This window comes from Ursus americanus, chromosome 14 (assembly GCF_024610735.1).
Source record: "Ursus americanus isolate L20-20 chromosome 14, mUrsAme1.1.p, whole genome shotgun sequence".
NCBI classification, from domain to species: Eukaryota; Metazoa; Chordata; class Mammalia; order Carnivora; family Ursidae; genus Ursus; species Ursus americanus.
In genome coordinates this window covers 37,350,622-37,370,734 of record NC_142140.1, presented here as the reverse complement: position 1 = coordinate 37,370,734, position 20,113 = coordinate 37,350,622, and the positions used below count along the sequence as shown (strand labels likewise).

The 20,113-nt window shown below is 53.2% G+C and overlaps 1 protein-coding gene across 7 annotated transcripts in view; it reads left to right on the top strand.

The window, feature by feature from the left end:
* Positions 1–20,113, top strand: part of RAD54L2 (RAD54 like 2) — a 145,479-nt gene that overhangs the window by 106,762 nt on the left and 18,604 nt on the right. For 2 of the 7 annotated variants that reach the window (XM_087867010.1, XM_045807239.2), the window contains one exon: positions 158–6,195. In XM_087867010.1, the coding sequence (XP_087723136.1) occupies positions 158–1,152 (995 nt within the window). In that variant the 3' untranslated portion in view covers positions 1,153–6,195. Of the gene's footprint in view, positions 1–157; positions 6,196–8,546; positions 8,640–8,974; positions 9,090–9,606; positions 9,684–9,937; positions 9,946–11,138; positions 11,148–11,940; positions 12,233–20,113 lie in introns of those variants that run through there. The other 5 variants (XM_045807238.2, XM_045807243.2, XM_045807240.2 and 2 more) reach the window with 5 other exon arrangements.

The window sequence follows — 20,113 nt, the reverse complement described above, 5'->3', positions numbered from 1 at the left end:
GACTGGGAAAAGTTGACTGGAGGATGTTGTTTGAACATCAGACTCTTTGAATTTGGGGGACCACAGGACAAGATTATTTTTTTAATGAAATTTTTCCTATACCCTCCTTCTCTCCCTGGCCATTCTGGTTCTCAGTTACTTACATTTTATTCCCCAGGTTCCCAGGGGCCTTCTCTTGAGTCCACAAGCAACGGCAGACACAGTGCCTCATCACCTAAAGCCCCCGACCCTGAGGGGCTGGCCAGGCCCGTCTCTCCAGACAGCCCGGAGATCATCAGTGAGCTCCAGCAGTATGCAGATGTGGCTGCCGCCAGGGAATCCCAGCAGAGCTCCCCAAGCTCCAGTGCCACCCTGCCTGGCCCCCCGGCCCAACTTGTGGACAGCAGTGCTATTCCTGGGACAGCTCTCGGGACTGAGCCTCGACATGGGGGTCATTGCCTCAATAGTTCCCTCTTGGTAACCGGCCAGCCCTGTGGTGACAGGAACCCAGTGTTGGACTTAAGGGGCCATAAGCGAAAGTTGGCCACACCACCTGCTGCCCAGGAGTCAGCCCGCCGGCGGTCCAGGAAGGGCCACCTGCCAGCCCCCGTGCAGCCGTATGAACACGGGTATCCAGTTTCTGGCGGGTTTGCAATGCCACCCGTCTCCTTAAATCATAACCTCACCGCTCCCTTCACCTCCCAGGCTGGGGAGAACTCCTTGTTTATGGGCAGTACCCCCTCCTACTACCAGCTATCCAATTTGCTGGCAGATGCCCGCCTGGTGTTTCCAGTGACTACTGACCCTCTGGTGCCAGCAGGCCCCGTCAGTTCCTCTTCCACGGCTACCTCAGTCACTGCCAGCAACCCCACCTTCATGCTCAACCCCTCTGTTCCAGGGATACTACCCAGCTACTCACTCCCATTCTCACAGCCACTCCTGTCCGAGCCGAGGATGTTCGCGCCTTTTCCTTCCCCTGTCTTACCCAGCAACCTTTCACGGGGCATGTCTGTCTACCCAGGCTACATGTCCCCACATGCAGGCTACCCAGCTGGCGGCCTCCTCCGGTCCCAGGTGCCTCCATTTGACTCTCATGAGGTTGCTGAGGTGGGGTTCAGCTCCAATGACGATGAGGATAAGGATGATGATGTGATAGAGGTCACTGGGAAATAGCTGGGGAGCCCCTCTCCACCTCACTTGGGGCCCCCGGCAGGTTGCCAGCCAAGCTGAAAGGCAGCAATCTGGGCTTTCTGAGAATAGGGCACTTGGCAGGAGGGAAAAGGAAGAGGACAAAGAAAGGTGGTTGACCATAATGGCAGAGCTCTGTTGCTGTTTAACAAAAGAGGCAAAAAAAAAAAAAAAAAAAAAAAAAACCCAACAGAGCAGCAATAGCGGGAAATCAGGGACCCAAAACAGGAATGGAGAGGCAAGGCAGCCTGCCTCTCCTCCTGCCTGCCTTGCTTATGCTGTGTGCTTGCTTGCTTGCCATCTGAGTGTAGAAGCTCACATCCCATTTCTGTCTTTGGGAACATTCTCTCCCAAGAGAGCTGCCTTACTGGGTGACTTAGCTTGGCCTAGAGAGGGGAGGGGAGGGAAAAAGGGTAAGTGAAGGAGGGTGGGCAGGGAGAGCAGATTGAGATTTCATGTGACGTGGAGTCCTTTTAGGGGCAGGAGAGAAGCAGACCAGGTATGTATGTGTGTGTGCGTGTGTGCTTGTATGTGCGTGTGTGTTTATGTCTGTACGTGTATGTAACACAGCAGGGGTGGAGGTGGGAGGGGAGGGTGGGAGAGACGAAGTGGGAAACTAAAAAATGAATTTATCGTTTTTAAAATGGAAATCAGAGTGTGGTGGTTCATGGCAACTATTAGTATGAACATTGGGATGAGCCCAGGAGAAGAGCCATGGAACCTATAAGTTTCCTTCCAGTTGGGTGAAGAGAAGGCTCAGCTAACCCATATCCCTGGTCTTCATAGCCACATTTATTTTAGAATTCAGGGGAAATTATGAGAGAAAATGTGCATTACCAATCTCTGTGTCTTTCCCCAGTGGTTGTCTCAGAGCAGATCTCCCTTCCCAGGTTGTGAGATTGTCTGTGTGCAGAGGCTGGGACGGGGATACTGCAGTTGTGAGCAAGAGGTCATGGAGTTGTGGCCAGAATAGACCTTCACAAGGATGGAACTGAGCCCCCACCTGCCTATCCTTGTGGCCTTTCCTTTCCTTTGCTTCCCTGCTAGAAAGCTCCATGTTAATTTATTTTTTTATGGGCAATTATTTATTATTTGGACTTTCCATGTGTCTTGTTTTGGGGGGGGTGGACTTGGGAAGGGTAGGAGATAGGAAGGGAAATGTTAAGCTCTCCCAGAGACCCCATAGGGGTAAATATATCCCAGGTAGATTGTGAATTGACCAAGGAAAGAGAGTTAGGCTCGACCAAAGTTTACACTAAACGACTATGTTTTCGGGAAATGGCCTCTCAGGAAGATCAGAGAATCTTGTGACTGGATAGTTAGTGGGGGTGAGACTCATTCCACAGAGATCGAAACTTGGGATCATGGAGTTTGCTTTTAGGAAGTCAGTGACCCCAGATTTGGAGCTGTGTCCTCCTGGGATGATCTTAGAGGCAGGCCCTCTGTGCTGAATAGTGAAGCTGTGCATAGGTGACTGCTGGGTTGAGAGAATAGACGATTGATTTCTATTGGGAAATGTTTTGGGCTCCCCAGCCTATCTGGTGATCATTATGGGCCTGGTGTCTATTATCTCTATACTCTTTGAAGGAACACAGAGCAGCCCTTCTTCTGTAAGAGCCTTAAGTCTGGCTTTTGTCTGAAAAAAATACATCAGTCATTCTGGGTCTCCTCTTTCTTGTTGCCAGTGGCAGGGAAGGGGGCATCTAGTCTTTAAGCATAAACACTGGCCGTCTTCCTATTGGCTCTTTTTCCCCCTGCCACCAAGACTTTGCTAGGCAGTTCTTTATGATGAACAGTTCTTTATGATGAACAAACCTGTCTGGCTTTAGAGTTTTGCCACCTATTCGTAGGTCCCTCCTCACTGAGCAGCTGCTGCACCTGCCTCTTACCAGCCTTGGAGGCAGCTTAGCCAGGTCACCCCTCGTAGTAGCTGCTTCTGCAACCCTCTGACCAGCCTGTTTCCATTGTTGGAGGGGTTTAGCACATTCTGGGGTATTGTGCTCAGAGAAGAGACAAGGAGATGGCTGATAGGGCTGCTTGTGTGTGTGTGTGTGTGTGTGTGTGTGTGTGTGTGTGTGTGTGTGCACGTGCGTGCACAAGCGTGCATTTGTGTGCTGTCCGGTTGCACCAAAAGTGGAACTTAAGGAGCTTTCATTCTCTGTTTTCATAGGTACCCTGTCAGACACTTAACTCTCCTACTCATAGAAGCCTTAGATCTACAATTTAGCTATGCAAATTATTTTAATAATTTTAAAATAGCAGTTCTAACCAGTGCTTTCTCTTCCAGATGCATCCCAAGAATGGATGCTGAAGGGACTCAGTTGGAGTGGGCTCTCAGGTTTGAGACTGGTGCAGTAGGAGTGAGCTAGCTTGGATCTCTGATTTGCAGAGCACACTCACAACCTGGGCTACAACTGATAGCCTCTAAGGCCCCAGAATACTGGGATCCCAGAGACGTGTGTGTGTGTGTGTGTGTGTGTGTGGTGGTGGTGGTGGTGGTGGTGGTGGTGGTGGTAGGGAAGGATTATGTCTGTGTTCACCTCTAAGAAGTCATAGCAGCAGGCTCTGAGAATCTGGAAACTATCAGCAAGGAATAGAAACCAGTCACTAGAAGGATGGGCCTTTGAAGGTACCAGGAAGTGAATGGCTATTCTGAGAGGCAGCACATACCTGTTCTCTTCCCACTGATTCCAGGAGCTGGGTCTTGCTTCAAGTCAGAAGAGGCAATAGTTTTGGGAGGCTGACCTGGCTAGAGAAGGCTTTCTTTGATATGTGCAGCTTATGTTGTATAGGGGGTATGGGGTGGGATCATGGGAAATTGGAATGCTACCAGTTTCATGCTTTGGGTTTTTGTTTTTGTTTTTTAATCTGAAAAACACTTTTCTGACTTTTCTGCTCTTTATATATGCTGGTATGCAAGTGTGCATGCACACCAAACATGAGCATGTATGTGAGGGAAGCAGGAAATGTCTCAGAGCCTAAGAACCATGTTCTACAGCCTCTTTGATCAGAAACACTTGGTGGTGGCTTCCACCCACCATCCAGGCCTGAGTAAGGGAAGGGTGGTGATATTGGGGGTGGGGGAGCTGAAGGAGAGGGGTGGGCAGTAGATCAGGCCCCTCAGCATTGTGCCTCACCATTGTCTTCCACAGGATGTTTTCAAGGGCCTCTCAAGCCCCCCATCCATCTGGTTTAGCCTAAATCCTCAGGCTAGGGAATATAGTAGTACATAATGATTCAGGATTACCATTTGTAATGATACTCAATTTCCTTTTCTTAATATTGTTGTGGATAACAACTGAACCAGAGACAAAGTAGCCATTTCATTAAGAAAGTAAGTGAACCATGTTGGATCAGATCATCGGATACCTGCCAAGTCCTCACCCCCTTCAAGTTGTGCTGCTTGAGCATCTCTTTCTGGTCCTTGGAATTCTCTTCCCTAGGAATTAGTGTGTGGTATCTCTCTGTATACTTGTGATTCACAACTAAATATGAAATTCCCCTCTCCAGGGCATGAAACAAATAGCTGGGGTAAAGTTTTGCTGATAGGTTGAAACATTCTACCAAACTTTAGCAGTCTGGGTGAGACTGTCACTCCTAAAGCTGTCAGCAGAGCAAGGCCCTCTGTCTCAGTCCGCTCAAGCCTGGCATTGCTCTGGAACTGAGTCCTCATCCCATGGGGAATGTCGGGGTTGGGGGGAGGTTTACATTCCTTATTCCTAGTGTTCCTGGCCATGACCGCCTTCCTCTCACTTCCCAGTTTCCTGTGATTGCTCAGAAAACCAGTCTCCCTTCTGAGCCATGGCCTCCTGTGCACCCAGCTAAGTCATTCTTTCCCCAATAAACCTCCTCTGAGAAAAGAGCTCTTTCCCTCAACGGACCCCCAGGAGACTTTCTGGCCCTCCTCTGACTTGTTCCCAGGAAATCTGCACCTCAAGGCCTGAGAATGCTGCGCTATCCGTCAGTCACCTTTAGACTCTGTCCCCTTCTATTGACTTTTCTGCCCTATGTGTTCTGATGTGACCCCTTCATGTCTCTTCTGTGCCACTAGCTTGGCCCGAGGCCTTTTATGAATACCCAAGTCTTAACGATGAACTTCCCAAGCAGGCAGTGTCCAACTTCTTCACTCTTCAGGGACCTGAGTCTGCCCCTTTCCTCTCACAGGTTGGTTGGATATAGTAACTCAGTGCATTGGGAAGAGGGAGCCAGGTAGGCTGCAGAGTCTAGTGCAGAGGGCTGGAGGAGATTTGGGTGCTCTGTTACCACTACTGGGATGATACTCAGAAGAGGGGACCTCATACTGTGACCTGACCCAGGACCCTCCTCTGGAGAAGAGCTCAGCCCAGGTGTGTGTGTGCACGTGTGTGTGTGTGTGTGTGCGTGCGCATGTGCACGTGCGAGATAGAGTGTGCACTCATGCACACGGGTGTAAACTGTTATCTGGTTGTGTTACTCAGGGTGGGCTGGGGACTCAATGGGAAAAATCCCCCTCAGCCTGCCCAAGACTGGTTTTTTTCCTGTACCCTCCCCAGAAGGGTCAGGGGAAGGGGGTCCGGGTGGGTTGAGGGGGTCGCAATGGATAACCACTAAGGCCACACTGCTGCCGGGAGGAGTGGGGGGATATGAAATGGCCCCAGGGACCTGGCACCTGGCTTTGGTTTTCCGTCTTCTTTCCTCAGGACGCCCCCTGAGGCCTGGGACCTGCTGCGCCTGGCTTTGAGGAGCATCTGTGGCTGGGTGCTCCAGTTGCTGGTGTGATCATGGGCTTCCCTCCTCTCTCAGCAGGGCAGGTGCTCCTGCCCCAGAGACTGGGCAACTGGCTGTTTCTATGACGTATTTATTTTTACTTGTGTTTCATGTCACTTTTTTAAAAAAGCAAACAACAATTGTAAGTCAGTATAACTGCCTATCAGTTTTCTTTATTTCTCTTTTTGTAAAATAAAATTTAAACTCAAGAAGGCAGTGGTGTTTGGTCAAGGAATTGTCTGAACAGCTGTTTGGCTGGGTGGTGGTGAAACGGATATAACTTAGAGTATAGTGGGCACTGGGATGCCATGTGGGGCGGGGGCAGGAGGTAGGAATAGAGGGCAGACTGCTGGCAGGCTTTGTTGCAGTGGGGTTCACCAGGCTTTTTCTGCCTTAGCTCACCTGAAGAAGACCACATTTCCAGGCTCTAGAGGAAACAGTGAAACTGACTCAGAGTGGCCTAAGGCTAGATGGTCCTCAATCATGGCAAGTCCTGCTGGGGCAGCCCTAATCAGACTGGGTGGCTGGGGATTGGGTGTAGCATCAGTGCCTTTAGTGGGTGGCAGATGGCTGGTGGCAGGATCTGCAGACCATTTTACACTGCATATGTCTTCTCCATCTGTCACGTGAGTTAGTGGGTCTAACCACTGCCTCACAGAAGAACTAACCAGGCTTTGGAATATGAGGAGGTAAGGGAACGTGGGGGTAGTCTACCCTTTGTCTCTCCGAGTTTGGTCCCTGTAAGGGGAGGAGCCCTAGGGAAACAGTCTCTGGAAGTTTACTGAGGGAGAATTAAAGAGGCTCTGTGGGGATTTCTTGGACGGAGAAAGGCAGGAGGAGACAAAGGCCAAGTCTGGGCTCATGAGAGAATAGATGCTATTGGGAGAGAGGACTGGGAATGCAGTGTGTGTAGAGCCGATGGCTGGGTGAACAGGTACGCTTACACTTACTTCAGGAGGGAACAGGAACGCTGCCCTTGGAGGCTTGTCTTGGCTGCTGCCCCCTGGTGGCTAGCCGAGGTCTTGCAGAGATCCCTGCCAAGGGGTGGGCTTGCTCTGATGGGAGCCAACTGAGATGAAGGGGAGGAGGGGGGTTTATGGCCAGTAGCCTCAGTCACAGGCCGACTCTTCATTCACAACAGAGGTGGTGAAGCTCCTAAGGCACATCCTGAATTCTGACGTGGGCCCCTGGAATTCCCCAACCAGCCCAAAGGAAGTGAGCAGAGAGGACAAGATGAGGAAAGGGCAGCTCCATACAGTGGTTTCCTGGGAGAAAATCCTCAGATTCTGAGAAACAGGAAAAATGCCAGGCAAACACTGGGGGCAGAAGCTGTCTTGTCTTTGAACCATGAACTAGCCCTTATTTCATTGGAAATGCTTCCAAGTGTATAGCCCACTTGCCTGGAGCACCTAAAGGGTTTGATCATGTATTTAATGTTCATAAGCAAAACAGAACTGCCACGACCCTGCCAACCCAGCCCTGAGTGCCAGTGAGGGACCAGCTGCTCTTTCTGCCAGTGTTTGCCCAGAGAGGTGAGGATAGGCTTGGCCCTGTGGATGAGGGTCATCCTTTCCTGTCTGTGGAAGGGAACTGTGAACTAGTGGGAAAGGAAGCCAGTGCCTCTATGCGCTCAGTCTGCCCTTTGCTAGTGCAGTAGTGGAAACCACACTAAGATGATTCCTCTTCCAAATATTAGTCCTCCGTGTCAGGAGCACCAACGTAGTTCCTGGCGGAGCCTGTCTTGCATCCAAGCTTAGGAGCATAGTTTCCCCCTCCCCCAACTCCCTCCACTACAAGACTGGGCCTTTCAGGAGGGCAAAGTTTGATCTTTGGGGCTCTAGAAGAGTACTTTGTAGGTCCTCAGAAAAATGAGCTGAAGATTCAACCTATGTTCAAGGAGCTTACACTTGATCTGGGAGTTACCTAGAATACCTTAGGCTAGAAGGGCAGACCAGCCTCACCCAAGCACATCCTGGGCTCTCAGAGAGTAGCCTGGAGGGGGGCGGTTCCTGGTTAGCGGCAAGGAGGCGGAGCCTGAGTTTTGCTCACTCAGTATCCCCAGCCCCTAGAACTATCCTGGCAGGTAGTGTATTCAGTAAGTGTTGGGTGGATGAATGACCACTCCTGGGCTCTGGTTGGGGGTGGGGCGGGGTGCTGGAGACAGGACTGACATTTGCGCTGTTCCAGAGGTTGGATCCATTCGCTTCTTCTTTGAGTCCAAGTTGGGAGTCGGTTTCCTCAGTTGTAAAAGGGGGGCAAGTGGCTCTGCCTTGCTGGGTTCCCAGGTCTGTTGGGACGCTTCAGTGAGAGAAAGTGGCAGGACGAAGGGTGGTACAAATAAATGCCAGAGGTTGCTACTGCTTTGCTGAACTTCCCAAGCCTCTTCAAACGCCCCACTCTGGTGAGGGCTTCTTTGGACCCCAGCCTGGCTCTACTGTGGGGCACCAGGCTGACTTCCCTCCGCCTCCCACGACTGAGGCCAGGTAAGTTTGTGCGAGGCGGGAAGGTGCTCAGTGAGCTCCGCCCCTGACGGCTGCGGAGTGTGTGTGCGGGGGTGGAAATGGGCGCCTCCGCCCTCCAGGTCCCGCGCGCACGCGCCCACGGCCACGGCCACGTCCCGCCCCGAGAGGGGGCGGAGCGAACGTGCGCGGCGGGCGCGCGCAGGCTCCGCGACCTAGCCTGGAGCCGCCTGCGCGGATCGGCGTCCGCGGCGGGCGGCCGGTGAGGTGAGGGCCGGGCTGGAGGAGAGGGGCGGCCCCATGCGCTCTGAGGGCCTGGAACCTCTGTCCGCCTGGACGCGACCTCAGGGGCCCCCGCGTCCCCTCCGTAACCCCCCCCCCCCACTCGGCGCAGGCCGCTCTTTGCATCTTGTCTCGCTCGCAGCTGGCCCTGACCCGGTCCAAGGGCCGGAACGCGACCTTGGATCAGTTTGCCACCCCGGGTCGCCCCTGCTTCGGCCTCCGGTGCAGGGCACGCCCCGAGGCAGTGAAGCCCAAGAGGGGGTTGGGGGTGGGGAACTGAGGCAAGAACCGCACTTTAACTCCGCCCCTGCCTCTGGAGGCCGCGCCTCGCAGCGGCGGCTACAAACTTTAGCGTCTCTTAAGTTACGGAGGTGTGTTAGGCCCGGTGAGGTTGTGGCTGAAAAGAAAGCGGCTGGGTAAATAAGCGAGGTGCGGGTAAGCAGGGCTGGAAGCCCAGAGTGGGAGGCGGCGCACCTCCTTCCCGCGCAGGCTCCTCGGAACCCCGGTCTTTCCGCTCCCGCTGGCACCGAAGTTTAAGGGCCTGGCCCGCTGCCGCGGCGCAAGTGAGCAGCTCCAGGAAGCTAGCGCCGGACAGACCGCCCAGACCCTCCGGCACCGGGCCAGAGGCCTCGGTTTCTCCTCGCATGACCCGAGGAGAAACCGAGGGCAGAGGGGGACAGCCCGCCCGATGTCAGCGGCAGGGACTGTTTCAGAGCTGGGAGCGGTGGCTGGAACCCTCCAGGAAGAGGGCTCTCCAAGAACAGGGGCATGAGCCTGGCCCCAGTAAGAGTTGACATTATGAGGCCGAGTTTGGCTTCTGATTTCCGTAAGGGGTATGAGGACGAGGTAGAGGTGCAACCATGTGAAGAGAGAGTTATTGTAGAGGCCCTCGTGGGCTTTCCCTGAAAAGGCAAGGTGCCCAGCTCAGTGGTGATTTTCTCTCTGCCCCCAGCACTGGAGCACTTGGAGCGCTTGGTCCCTGCGGCGCTGGATGCCATGAGTTGCTAAAAGTGAGCCTGTCTTTTTCAGGTGAGCTTCCCCAGCCTTTCTCCTGCCCTTTCTCTTGAGTATGGGGAAATTCACTTTGCCCCGCCTCCCTCCGGTGCAGACCTAAGCTCTGGGGTGCATTTCCCCTCTCTTCTGGGTCGTTTGGGAGGTGAGAGAAAGAGGGAGGTGGGGACTAAGTTGCTTTGAGGAGGATGGGGCGTGTGCAGCTGAGAGGGTAGGTCAAAATGAAGGAGGCAACTGGGAGACCTAGCTGTGAATGAAAGCTTCCAGTTGAGAGCCTTGGGTTCAGAGATGTCCCAGCATGGATTAGATGCTTGAACTTCTCTGGAAACCCGGTTACCAAGAAGGAGAACATGGAAATGGGGCCTGGAGTCAGATGGCGTGGGTTCCCATTGCCTGCATTTTGGTCTAGGGCTCTATTTAGTACCTTTGTGACCTTGAGCAAGTCTCTTAATCTCCCAATTCATACCTTGTCTTGAGGATTAATAAAGTAGCTGTGTTTCAACATTTAGATAGTGCCTGGCATATAGTAAGTACTCGATGAAAGATTTATCATCATCATTATCATCATCATTATCACCAAAGAACACAGGAATGAAACTAACTGGAGGCAAGATGAGTAGGACAGCGAATGCATCCAAAAAAAAGCACAACTGTGGGACAGGAACACGTATGGGTAAGACCAGTGTGGTGTACCTCAATTTTGTTATCTCAAAAATGTAGGAGTTTAGTTTGCCTCTTTATGAGGCAAAGACTATGTGTACATTGACTCCAAAGACAATTTTTCAGGAAAAAATTTTGACACCCAGAACCCACAGGGAACAAATTATTCCACAGAGGTAAGTTTTCCATAGGGCTGAAGTGTTGACTTTCAACTCCCAAATCTTTTAAATTTTAAATATTAATTCTAAATACTTGGTGGGGAGAATGTTCCTCCAGTGGGTCACATGTTTCCCTTCCTGTTTAAACAGTCTTTTCAGTGCTGTGACCACCCCCCCGCCCCAAGGCAACTCAGGTCAAGCCCTCTGTATAAGAGGGTTAGGCTTCTGGCCCCATGCTTCATAGAAGGCTGAACGGTCTGCCTTGAGTGGCTCACACACCAGCCTCTGTTGTGTTCCTGGGCCCGCTCTTGAATAGCTTCTCTGCCTTTTTTTTTTTTTTTCTTATTTGAAATGAATGTCTTTATTGCTTGTACCATACAGAAAAGAGGAATGAGGAAAAGCCAGTGGGGAGGAGGGACAATTGTCAGATAAACGACATAAACACAGAAAGGAAAAAAAAGACCCTCACCCCACCAGGATGCCTTTCTGTGAACTACCTAGTGGAGGAGGTGGGGTAGCAGGATCAAAACCACAAAAAATAATTCTGAACACCTGGAGATGCTGGGGGGGGGGGAAGAATAGGGCAGCAAGTGGACCCAGCTGTGACTCCTCCAGGCCAGCACCCCTTCCCCATGGGATGAACTGCTTAGGCCAGGGAGTAATTGTTCTCCCTGGTGTGTTTCCATTTCTACCAAACTTTTCTTCCTCCTCCTAGTTTCTAACCTATGGGCTGGAAAAGTAGGATGAAGCTTGTTAGCACCAGTGGCTCAAGTCTGGGAAGCACAGTGCTGGACTTTGTTCTGGCTGCTCAGGCTGATTTGATCTGATCTTTCCTTGGTTCTGGATGGGTGAGCTTGCTGGATAGCAAGATTCCAAGGGCCAGATGTGCTTAGCAAAGGAGAGTTTCCTATGAGAGTCTCTTCCTATGGCACATTTTCCCCCTGGGGTTTTTTTCCTTATGGATTCCCTATTTGTTAATAAGTGATTGGACCCTGGCGCTTGCCCATCCTCCCCCTGGCAGTGGTCCGTGAGGCTTGGGGAAGCCAAGGAGGCAGTGTGTGGGAAGGAAGAGGTAATGTAGGGAAAAGGAAGGCTGGCTGAGATCTTGCCCATCTTAGGGGAGGTTGGTCAGGGCTGGAAGTATGTCCCTGGCTGACTCACTCCTGTGCTCCTCTATGACTCAGTTTCCCCAGGTGTGACCAAGGCTGCCAGCTGACAGGCAGAGCTGTTCTGAGAGCCTCAACAGTTGTGATTAAGAAATAAAGAGGCTTGTGGCTTCAGTCATCCTTTGTAGCTCTCTTCTAGGTCACTCTGTGTGTAAACACCCTGGCCCCTCCCCCTCCTGGGTCAGAGCACCCAAGGCAGGGCTGAGATTGGGCCAGAAGTGGCTGGCGGGCAGGTGGGCATATTGGTCAGAGCAGGCTACCAGCCTTCTCTCCCTCCTGTCTCTTTTGCAGCTGTCTTGGGGCAGAGTGTCGGGGGCACAGAGCCATGTCTGACCTGCTGCTCCTAGGCCTGATTGGGGGCCTGACTCTGCTGCTGCTGCTGACGCTGCTGGCCTTTGCTGGGTACTCAGGGCTGCTGGCTGGGGTGGCGGTGAGTGCTGGCTCACCCCCCATCCGCAGTGTCACTGTGGCCTACAAGTTCCACATGGGGCCCTACAGCGAGATTGGGCGGCTTTTCACCGAGAGCTGCAGTGTCTCCCCCAAGCTCCGCTCCATCGCCATCTACTACGACAACCCCCACATGGTAAGGAGCCTTCTATGCCCTGGCTGGGGTTCCGCCTCATGGATGGACACAGGGCAGGGGTGTTGTAGTTTCTGAGGAAGGGGTGGGAAAATCCGTGAGCTGGTCCTACACATGACCTCCTCTCTGAGCTTGGAGCTCCTTCCAGATTTAACCTGGACTGCTGCTCCAGGCATCCTTTCTCCTTGCCCAGGTCTGGTTCTTGGCTCATGGCTACCCATGGACTTCTGACTGCAGGGGGCCACACTATTGCGTGTCCCTAGTTTCTGCTAGGGCTTTGGTCCCCTGCTTCTTGCTGTGCCTCCCTCTTTCATCCCCATTGGAGGCCAGTGCTCTAAGGCCGGGCTGTTCAGATTCCACCCTCTCTTTGGAGTCATATCTTGTTGTTTCTGTGCCTTCCCCCTCTCAGCTTTCCTATTGTGGCTACAGCTCCTCAAGGGTTGAGAGAGCAGGCCCTGGGCATGGGGCTTAGAATCCTACCTCTTCAGCCATTCCAGTGGCCCCTGCCTCAGTGATATTGCATTTCTTTGGATGTTAAGCTGCCTGGTTTGGAGAGGGCAGGGGGGTGGGGTGGGGGGGCATGGGGGCCAAGTGGAGGCAGCTGAGCTGCCCAGAATGTCTAGGATGCTGGGGTCAGAGATGAGCCCAGCATCACTGGCACCCTGTGGGTGTCTGGCTGTACTTACCGCCTATAGTGAGTCAGGGCTCACCAATGTGGCCTCTTGCCATGCATGGGATGGTACTGCCCGCAGCCGCATGGGCTGGCAGCTCTACCAAGAGTTCTTCAGCCTTCAGATCTGAGCCTTGGCAGACAGACCATTGGGAATCCCCAGCTCTGGATTCCTTGCCTGTGGAGCTCAAGTAGGCAAGGCCTACAGCCTATCCACCATCTGCTACCAAGCCTCACTGGGACACTTATAGAAACAAGGGTGCGCTGACTCTCTATGCCAGGTTCTGCTCGACACCTACACTCCAGAGATGAACAAACCTGGCCCTGCCCTCGGAAAGCTTCATGTGGTTGGCAAGTCAGCACATACAAATGAGTCTCTAATAGGCACTGTACTTGATGCCTACAGAGCTTTGAGCTGTGGGTTGGGGAGGGTACCTCAAGTTTGCCTGAGAGGCTCACAGAGGAGGTGGACTTTAGCTGGGACTTCTCCCATGTGTAGAAATTTGCTCTGCTGAGAGGGGCCTCCTGACTGAGGGAAGTACAACAGTAAAGGCTTGCAGACATAGGACGACAGGGGAACTGTGGCCAGTGGACATGTGGTGGGTGGAAAAAAGCGGTAAAAAGGTTTGCTGGGCCAGGCAGTGGGAGGAACAGCAGGTTGGGAGGCAAGGGGCACCACAGTTTGCCCTCTGTGATTTAGGAAGCTACCTGGATGGATGGTAGGTGGAATAGGGGAGAACATGAGGCAGGGAGGTCACTGAGGAGATTGGGCTAGACCCAGGTGAAGGGTGACATGGCCCGGTTGAGGGATTAGTAGACAATGAGGATTTGAGGTCACATGGTTGGGAGATGCACTAAGTGGGAGTGGAGAGCGCTGGAGCCTAAGTGACATGGGGCAGGAGCTGGGCTTCGGGAAGCTTCTAGACCAGATGCTTGACTCCCCCACTCCTACAGGGCTCTGTTCTAAAGTCCCTGCCCCTCCTTCCACACCTGGCCCAGTTGGAGCCCTCTGCAAGGCCTCGGTGGGAAGGAGGAGAGTCCTTGCTGTTGCCTCATTCCTCATCAGCATGTCCCATTCCTAGAGCAGCACATTGCCTCTTGGGTTGGTAATGCTAATTCCAGGATAGGAAAGGGCCAAGGCAGCAGTGTACCTCGGGATTAGTGCTGGAGGCTGATCCAGGGAAGAGTGAGATAGAAGAATCTTGGCATGGTGTGCTCTCCGTGTGGCCTCCTGGGCCAGCCACTGCCTCCAGGCAGCCTACCATATAGCTGTCTTGGGGGGGGGGGCTGGGTGTCCAGGGTTGATTGGGTACAGCCTGACTTCGGTGCCAGTCTGGGAGGGGGGCACAGCCTGAGAATAATACAGCCTCAAGGTTGGTGGTCCTGGGTTCTGATTCTGTTTCATCACTGCCATGCTGTGTGATCTTGAGCATATCACATAATCTCTCTGAGCCTCTGTTTCTTCATCTATAGAGCTGTGTTAAGATATCTGCTTCCTATGTCGTCTGGCAAGAATTAAATTAGGTGACATAGGTGAGGCATTCATCCTACCACCTGGCCCTCAATAGCTGTTTAACAACAACAAAAAAGGGTGGCAAGACGTTCATGCTAATTAGGTGCACTGAGGCATTAGGCTGAGCATTCATGATCCAGGCCCAGCCTGGTTGTGGACATCTGGCTGGCTCAGAGGATGAATGTATAGGTCAAAGTGGTCCCTCTGATGCTGTCCCTCTCAGTCCTGGGTCACTCCAGAAGATACTCATGTCCCCATTCAGAGCTGGGTCATACCCTGACAGCTGGGATAGCTCAGGGATGCTTAGTCTCCACCTACTCTGGGAGCTGGGCAGTGTATTCTCTGCCTAGCAGGGATTCTCACAGAGGATTCAGGGAGCCATGGACCCCCAGACTGCAGGTGCTCATGGCTATCACAGACTATCTGGTCTATAAGGTCCTGGGGCCTCAGGGTCCACACTGCTGATGTGATAGAGGAGAAGACTGAGGATCAGATAGCTAGAGTTGAGGTGTTAATCTCACATAGTTCACTCATACTTTTTGCTTTTATTTAACAAATGTTTGAGCAACTAATCTGTGCCACACTTCTGGGTACTGGGGCATCATGAAGACCAAAGGACCCAGCCCTCGGGACCTCTTAGTGTGGGTGTATCAGGGGAACCTGGGTGAGAGACCCCATCCAGTCCTGGGGAATGCTAAGAACCCCAGCCATCTCCCTAGGCTGCCTCCCTAAGCAGCGTCCAGTATGGGGCCCTGCATATTTTGGTTCACAGACGGAGGGGAGAGGAGGTAGGCTGAGCCGTTGTGTAGCCCATCCCCACACCTACTCCCTTCCCAGTGAGCACAATGGGAACCAGAACCTGCTTCTGTGTGAGTGTAGGAAGAAGTGAGGCTATTTCAGGCTCTGAGTGGGGCAGGGAGTGACCAGGTGAGAGGTGGCCACCTGCTATCAATGTTGCCCTCCCCCATAAGGTGTGGACTGACAGCTCTCTAGCCACTCCCCTCCTAGGCCTCAGCTCCTGGCCTCAGCTGGATAGGGAGAGGCTGGTTTCTGAGAAAGGCCTGGGGAGGCCTCACTTGGTCTGGTTGTGGGCCCAGGAGCAACACAGGAAAGGGCACCACCAAGGCAGGATCATGGCGATTGCTGTGGACTCTTTCATGGCAGATGCTGTTTGAGCATATGTATCTCGTCAGCTCTGTGTCCTGGAGGGTCAGCATATATATGTCAGTCAACTCCAGATTCTGGAGTTCTATATGGAAGAAGTTTCAGGGTCTGGGCAACTGGTTTTTGTTGGGCAAGAGAAAGGATTCCATTCTCCATCCCTGAGGGCCTTGGGAGGGGGAGGGGGAGGAATGAGGAATGAGGGAACACGTGACAGGAAGTGGACTGACCCTGGTAGTGGTTCATAGGTGTTCCTCTCCTCTCCAGAGCCCAGCATTCTTGGAGTGCGGCCATTTTCTCTTCTAAGTACCGAGGGAAGGGGGTGAGTTCTGGAGTCAGTCACTGATCTCTGCCAGGCTCCTCCCCACAGTGTACATTTGAACACACACCCGCATGTGCACATGCACACAGATCCAATTCTGTTCTTGTAAAGCTGGAGAAGAGTCAAAATTGCTCTGCCCTCAGCCCTGCTTCCGAGGTGCAGTGTGGGGTCTGCGCCCTGGTCTGTCTGGGAGCCTGGGGTGTTGGGGAGGGGGAGAGCCGGGAAGACCCTGAGTGGCTCACCTGATCCTGGCCAGCTCTGGCCCGTGGAGAGGCCCTTCTGGGTCAGCTGCCGTCACCATGCCCATGGATCTGTCCTGTGTACCGTCCTGGTCCCCACCTCCTGCTCCACCCTCCGCCGCTGCCACCTCCACTGCTGTTTGGGCCTTAAGCAACCTGTCTGCCTGCCCTTGTGGGGAGCCTGGCGGAGGCACATGGGGCGTGGCAGCTGGTTCAGTTTACCTGGCTGAGGTCTAGGAGGGGGTGCTTGCCCCAGGTATGGGGCAGATGGGGGAACTGGTGGTGCTTGGGTTCTGCCTTTAGTAAACTAGACTGTATTGAAGTTCCTGTTTTCTCCTAGTCCACTGAGAGTCAGCCTGGGACCACCAAGTCTACAGGGGCTACGGCTGGTAAGAGTGTTGATTTAGGCCTGTGCCACACTTCCCCTTCCCCTTTAGTGTGTGTGGGTATGGGGCCCCCCTGTGATCCCTGGAGGCACTGAGACCACATGGAGCCTGGGAAGGAATGAGGGAGTAGGATTGCCCAGCGTTGACCCCTCAACAGGGGCAGTGGGAATGTGGGCTAGCTGATGTTTCCAAGGGCCCAGGCCATTCCCTACCCCAATTACGTGTGATGATTTTCTTCCAGATGGAGTCCAGCCTTCTGCTCCATAGCAGGTTAACTGTGTGGGGCAGCCCTTGAAAGGCACAGCCCTCTCTTCCCAGCAGAGCTGCCTTTGGTAGGGAGGAGGGCTGGGGTGTGGGAGGTGAGGGCTTTAGACTCTTTCTGGGTTTGAATCAAGGCTCCACTGCTTACTAAAGTGTGACTCTGAGGGAGTCACTTGGTCTTTCTGAGAATCCCCACCTCAGGGGTTTTGTTTTTCTGGGGACTAAATAATAAGGATAATGCCCAATAGCTGGCCCCCAGTAGATGCTTAGCACTCTTGGCACCCCCTCCCCCGGGCCTCGTGCCACTAGGACTTTGTACTTTTGGGAACCCTGCTTGCCTGCCTCTGGCCTAGCCTCTTGCAGGTTGCCTGGGCTGTGAGAGGAGGCACAGCACAGGGACACTCTGTTATGCAGGCCGTTCCTAGCCAGGGCCTAGTTCTTGGGCTCCCAGGTGGCTTTGCGTGCTGTGGTGCAGCTCTGGTGCAGCCAGTCTGCCTGGGTTCGAATCCATATTCCCAACAGTGCCTTGCTGTGTGGCCCTTTCTGAATAGCTTTCTGTCTGGGTCTCAGAAGCAGAGTTGATGGTGGTACCCTACTGCACAGTGTTGTTTGGATTGAATGAGTTGATATATGGAAGGCAGCGATTGGGGCAGGCAGTGAGCACCTTGTCAGGCACCCGCTGTTGTTAGGATTATGCTTGGCGGTGAAAAGAAGGCCTTGAAAGACTTCTCAGTGAGAGTTCCCAGAAAGCCCCCAGACCCCCCTTTGGAGGTTGGCATCCTGCTCAACTCCCCTCCCCTCCAGCCTGAAATATGGGTTCTGTCCTCTGGCCCTGCTGTCTGTGTCACCCATATCCTGACTAGTGCCAGACCAGCTTTTGCCTTTGGATACCACCTGCTTGGGGAAGTTGGACATGTGGGGCTTGGTGTGTTGACCTGCAGCACCCCAAAGGTTAAATGAACCCACTGTTCAGTAATGAATAGCTGCGGCTGCTCTGTTCCCCCTCAGGGGTACCAGTGCCAGTGAAGGGCACTATCTCTACTTGTCCCCTTATCTTGGGCAGTTTTGGAGTGGATATGCTGGCCAGGGAGGAGTCGAGGCAGCTTGCTGGGCCTGGGATCGGCAGGCATTGCAGCTGTCTTCATCAGATGTTGCAGGTTATGGATCTAGGGCTGGCCATTTCTACTGAATCCAACCATCTGGGTTTGGTCTGGACCAACTGACACTATTTTTCCTTCTAGATCCTGGAAGGTACCAGTCTTGTAGAGTTTCTAGACTCAGTGAAGTCTTAGCCAGGCAGGGACACTCTTTTCACTATGGCCTCACCAATAGGGTCAACCTGGCACTGTGAGACCTTTCTGGAAGGAGCATTGGGGCCAGCTTGTACCCAGAAGCTTTAGGTTCCAAGCAGACTGCCCTCTTCTCACATGCCAGGACTCGAGACCTCATAGCTCTTGTTCTGGGCACAGGTACCTAGAGAAATGACTGATATAGGGAGCAAGCAGATGGAACTGGGAGGCCCAAGCTGACCTCCTAGGGTCAGGCCCAAATAGAGGCATTGCATTGAATCAAGGTGGGTGGAATTTCTAGCTATCAGGACACTCTCTTTATCTTCTAGGCTCTTGACCTTAGTGGGCCATTCTCCTGGAGGTGGGCATGGGCTCTCCAGGGAGCCCAGGGAAGCCTTCCCCTGCTCCTGACCAGCCTTGCTCCTCCCCAGCTGGTCTTATGGCCTGTTCCATCTCCTTGCTGGTGCCTGGTTCAGCTGCTGAACTCCAGCAGCTCCAGCTGGTACAGGGCTGCTTAGCAGGTGGTGGGCTTGCTGAGTAACTTCCTAGGCTGCCCTTTAGCCTACTGGCCAGGGCAGAATGGGGCGGGAGGTATCCTCACTTGTGGAATTGAGGGGTTGCTCAGGCAGAAAGGGAGCACTGGAGGCTAACATACCTCTAGGATCTCAGGAGTCCTGTCTCACTAGCTCCTTCCCTTCCCTGTGATGGAAGTTCCTCTTTTGAGGTAGTGGAAGAAGAGGTTTGCTCATGTGCAGGGCCTGTGTGTGCATGTGTAGGCATGCATGTGCTGTTGCTGAGCATACCCCAAGAGCTTAATGTGTGCACAGGATCCTGGACCTTTCTGCCTAGAAGCCTGGAGTGGTGGGGAGAGACGGAGGGACCATCAGTTACTGTGTAGCACAAGTCCTGCTCCTTTGGGTGGGAATTTGGGATTAGAGAGGAAGGGCTTCTTGGCAGGGAGCATCAGAAGGCTTTGAGGAGGAGGGTTGAGCTGAGTGTTGAAGGATGGGCAGGAGTTTCCCAGGCAGAAGGGACTCTGGAGTAGGGTGAAGAAGGACATTCCAGGCAGAGGAAGTAGCTTACGCAAAGGCAGGAAGCATGGGAGGACGTGGCATGTTTGGGGAGCTGCAAATAGTTCCGTGTGGGCGTGTGCAGGGTTGTGGTGGGAGAGGAGGCTGGCAAGGCGGGCTGGGCCAGAGCCTGGATTTGTCCCTCCCTCTACCACTCAGATGCTCAGTGGACACTTGCCCACCTGGGTTCTGACCCCTACTGGGACCTGAGGATGCAAAAAAGGAGTGTTTCTTGAGTGTGTGGACAAATTCAGGTAGTAGTATTCTGTGGACCACTCTAGACAATGTTGCATGCTGGGCTGGAGATTTTCATCCTAGAGAAGAACTGGGAGCCATGGAAGAGTTATAAGCAGGGTCGTCACGGGTGTTGTGATTTTTAGGGTGTTGCAGGGCCATTGGGAGATCAAGGAGGATGTTGAGCTTGGGAGCTCCATAAAAGCTGCTGAAATGATCCCAGAAAAGACCCTGGGACCTAATCCCAGGTGGGCCAGAGATGATCAGTCAGGTGGCTTTCCATCCACTTCTCCATCTAAGCTACATTGAATGTTTCTTTTGTACACCATAAGTTGCTAGAGTCAGGATCATGGTGACTGGCATTGCAGCAGGCACTGTCCCTCCGTCTGTCGGCAGGAGGCCTTGCCAGCACCTCCGACTTCAAGCCTTGGATGTGAGTGGAGCGGTTGCACCATCTATAGACAAGAGATGGTACTGCACTGGGCCCCAGTGCCTCTGCCTGGGTTGGGGGGAAGCAGTGTCAGGCCAGTGAAGTGACTGCTGCCAAGTAGAGTCAAGGAGGCAAGAGTATACAGCAAAATGTTGGGGGAGATGTGTGTGTGGGGGGGTGACACTGAGCTACCCTGAAAGACTCCCCAGGAGGGTGCTTGAACCTGAAAAATGGGCAGGGAGGAACTACAGGTTCAGAGGTTTGGGTGAATGGGCATTGCAGGCCCAGGGTCACTTATTTGGCCTGTGT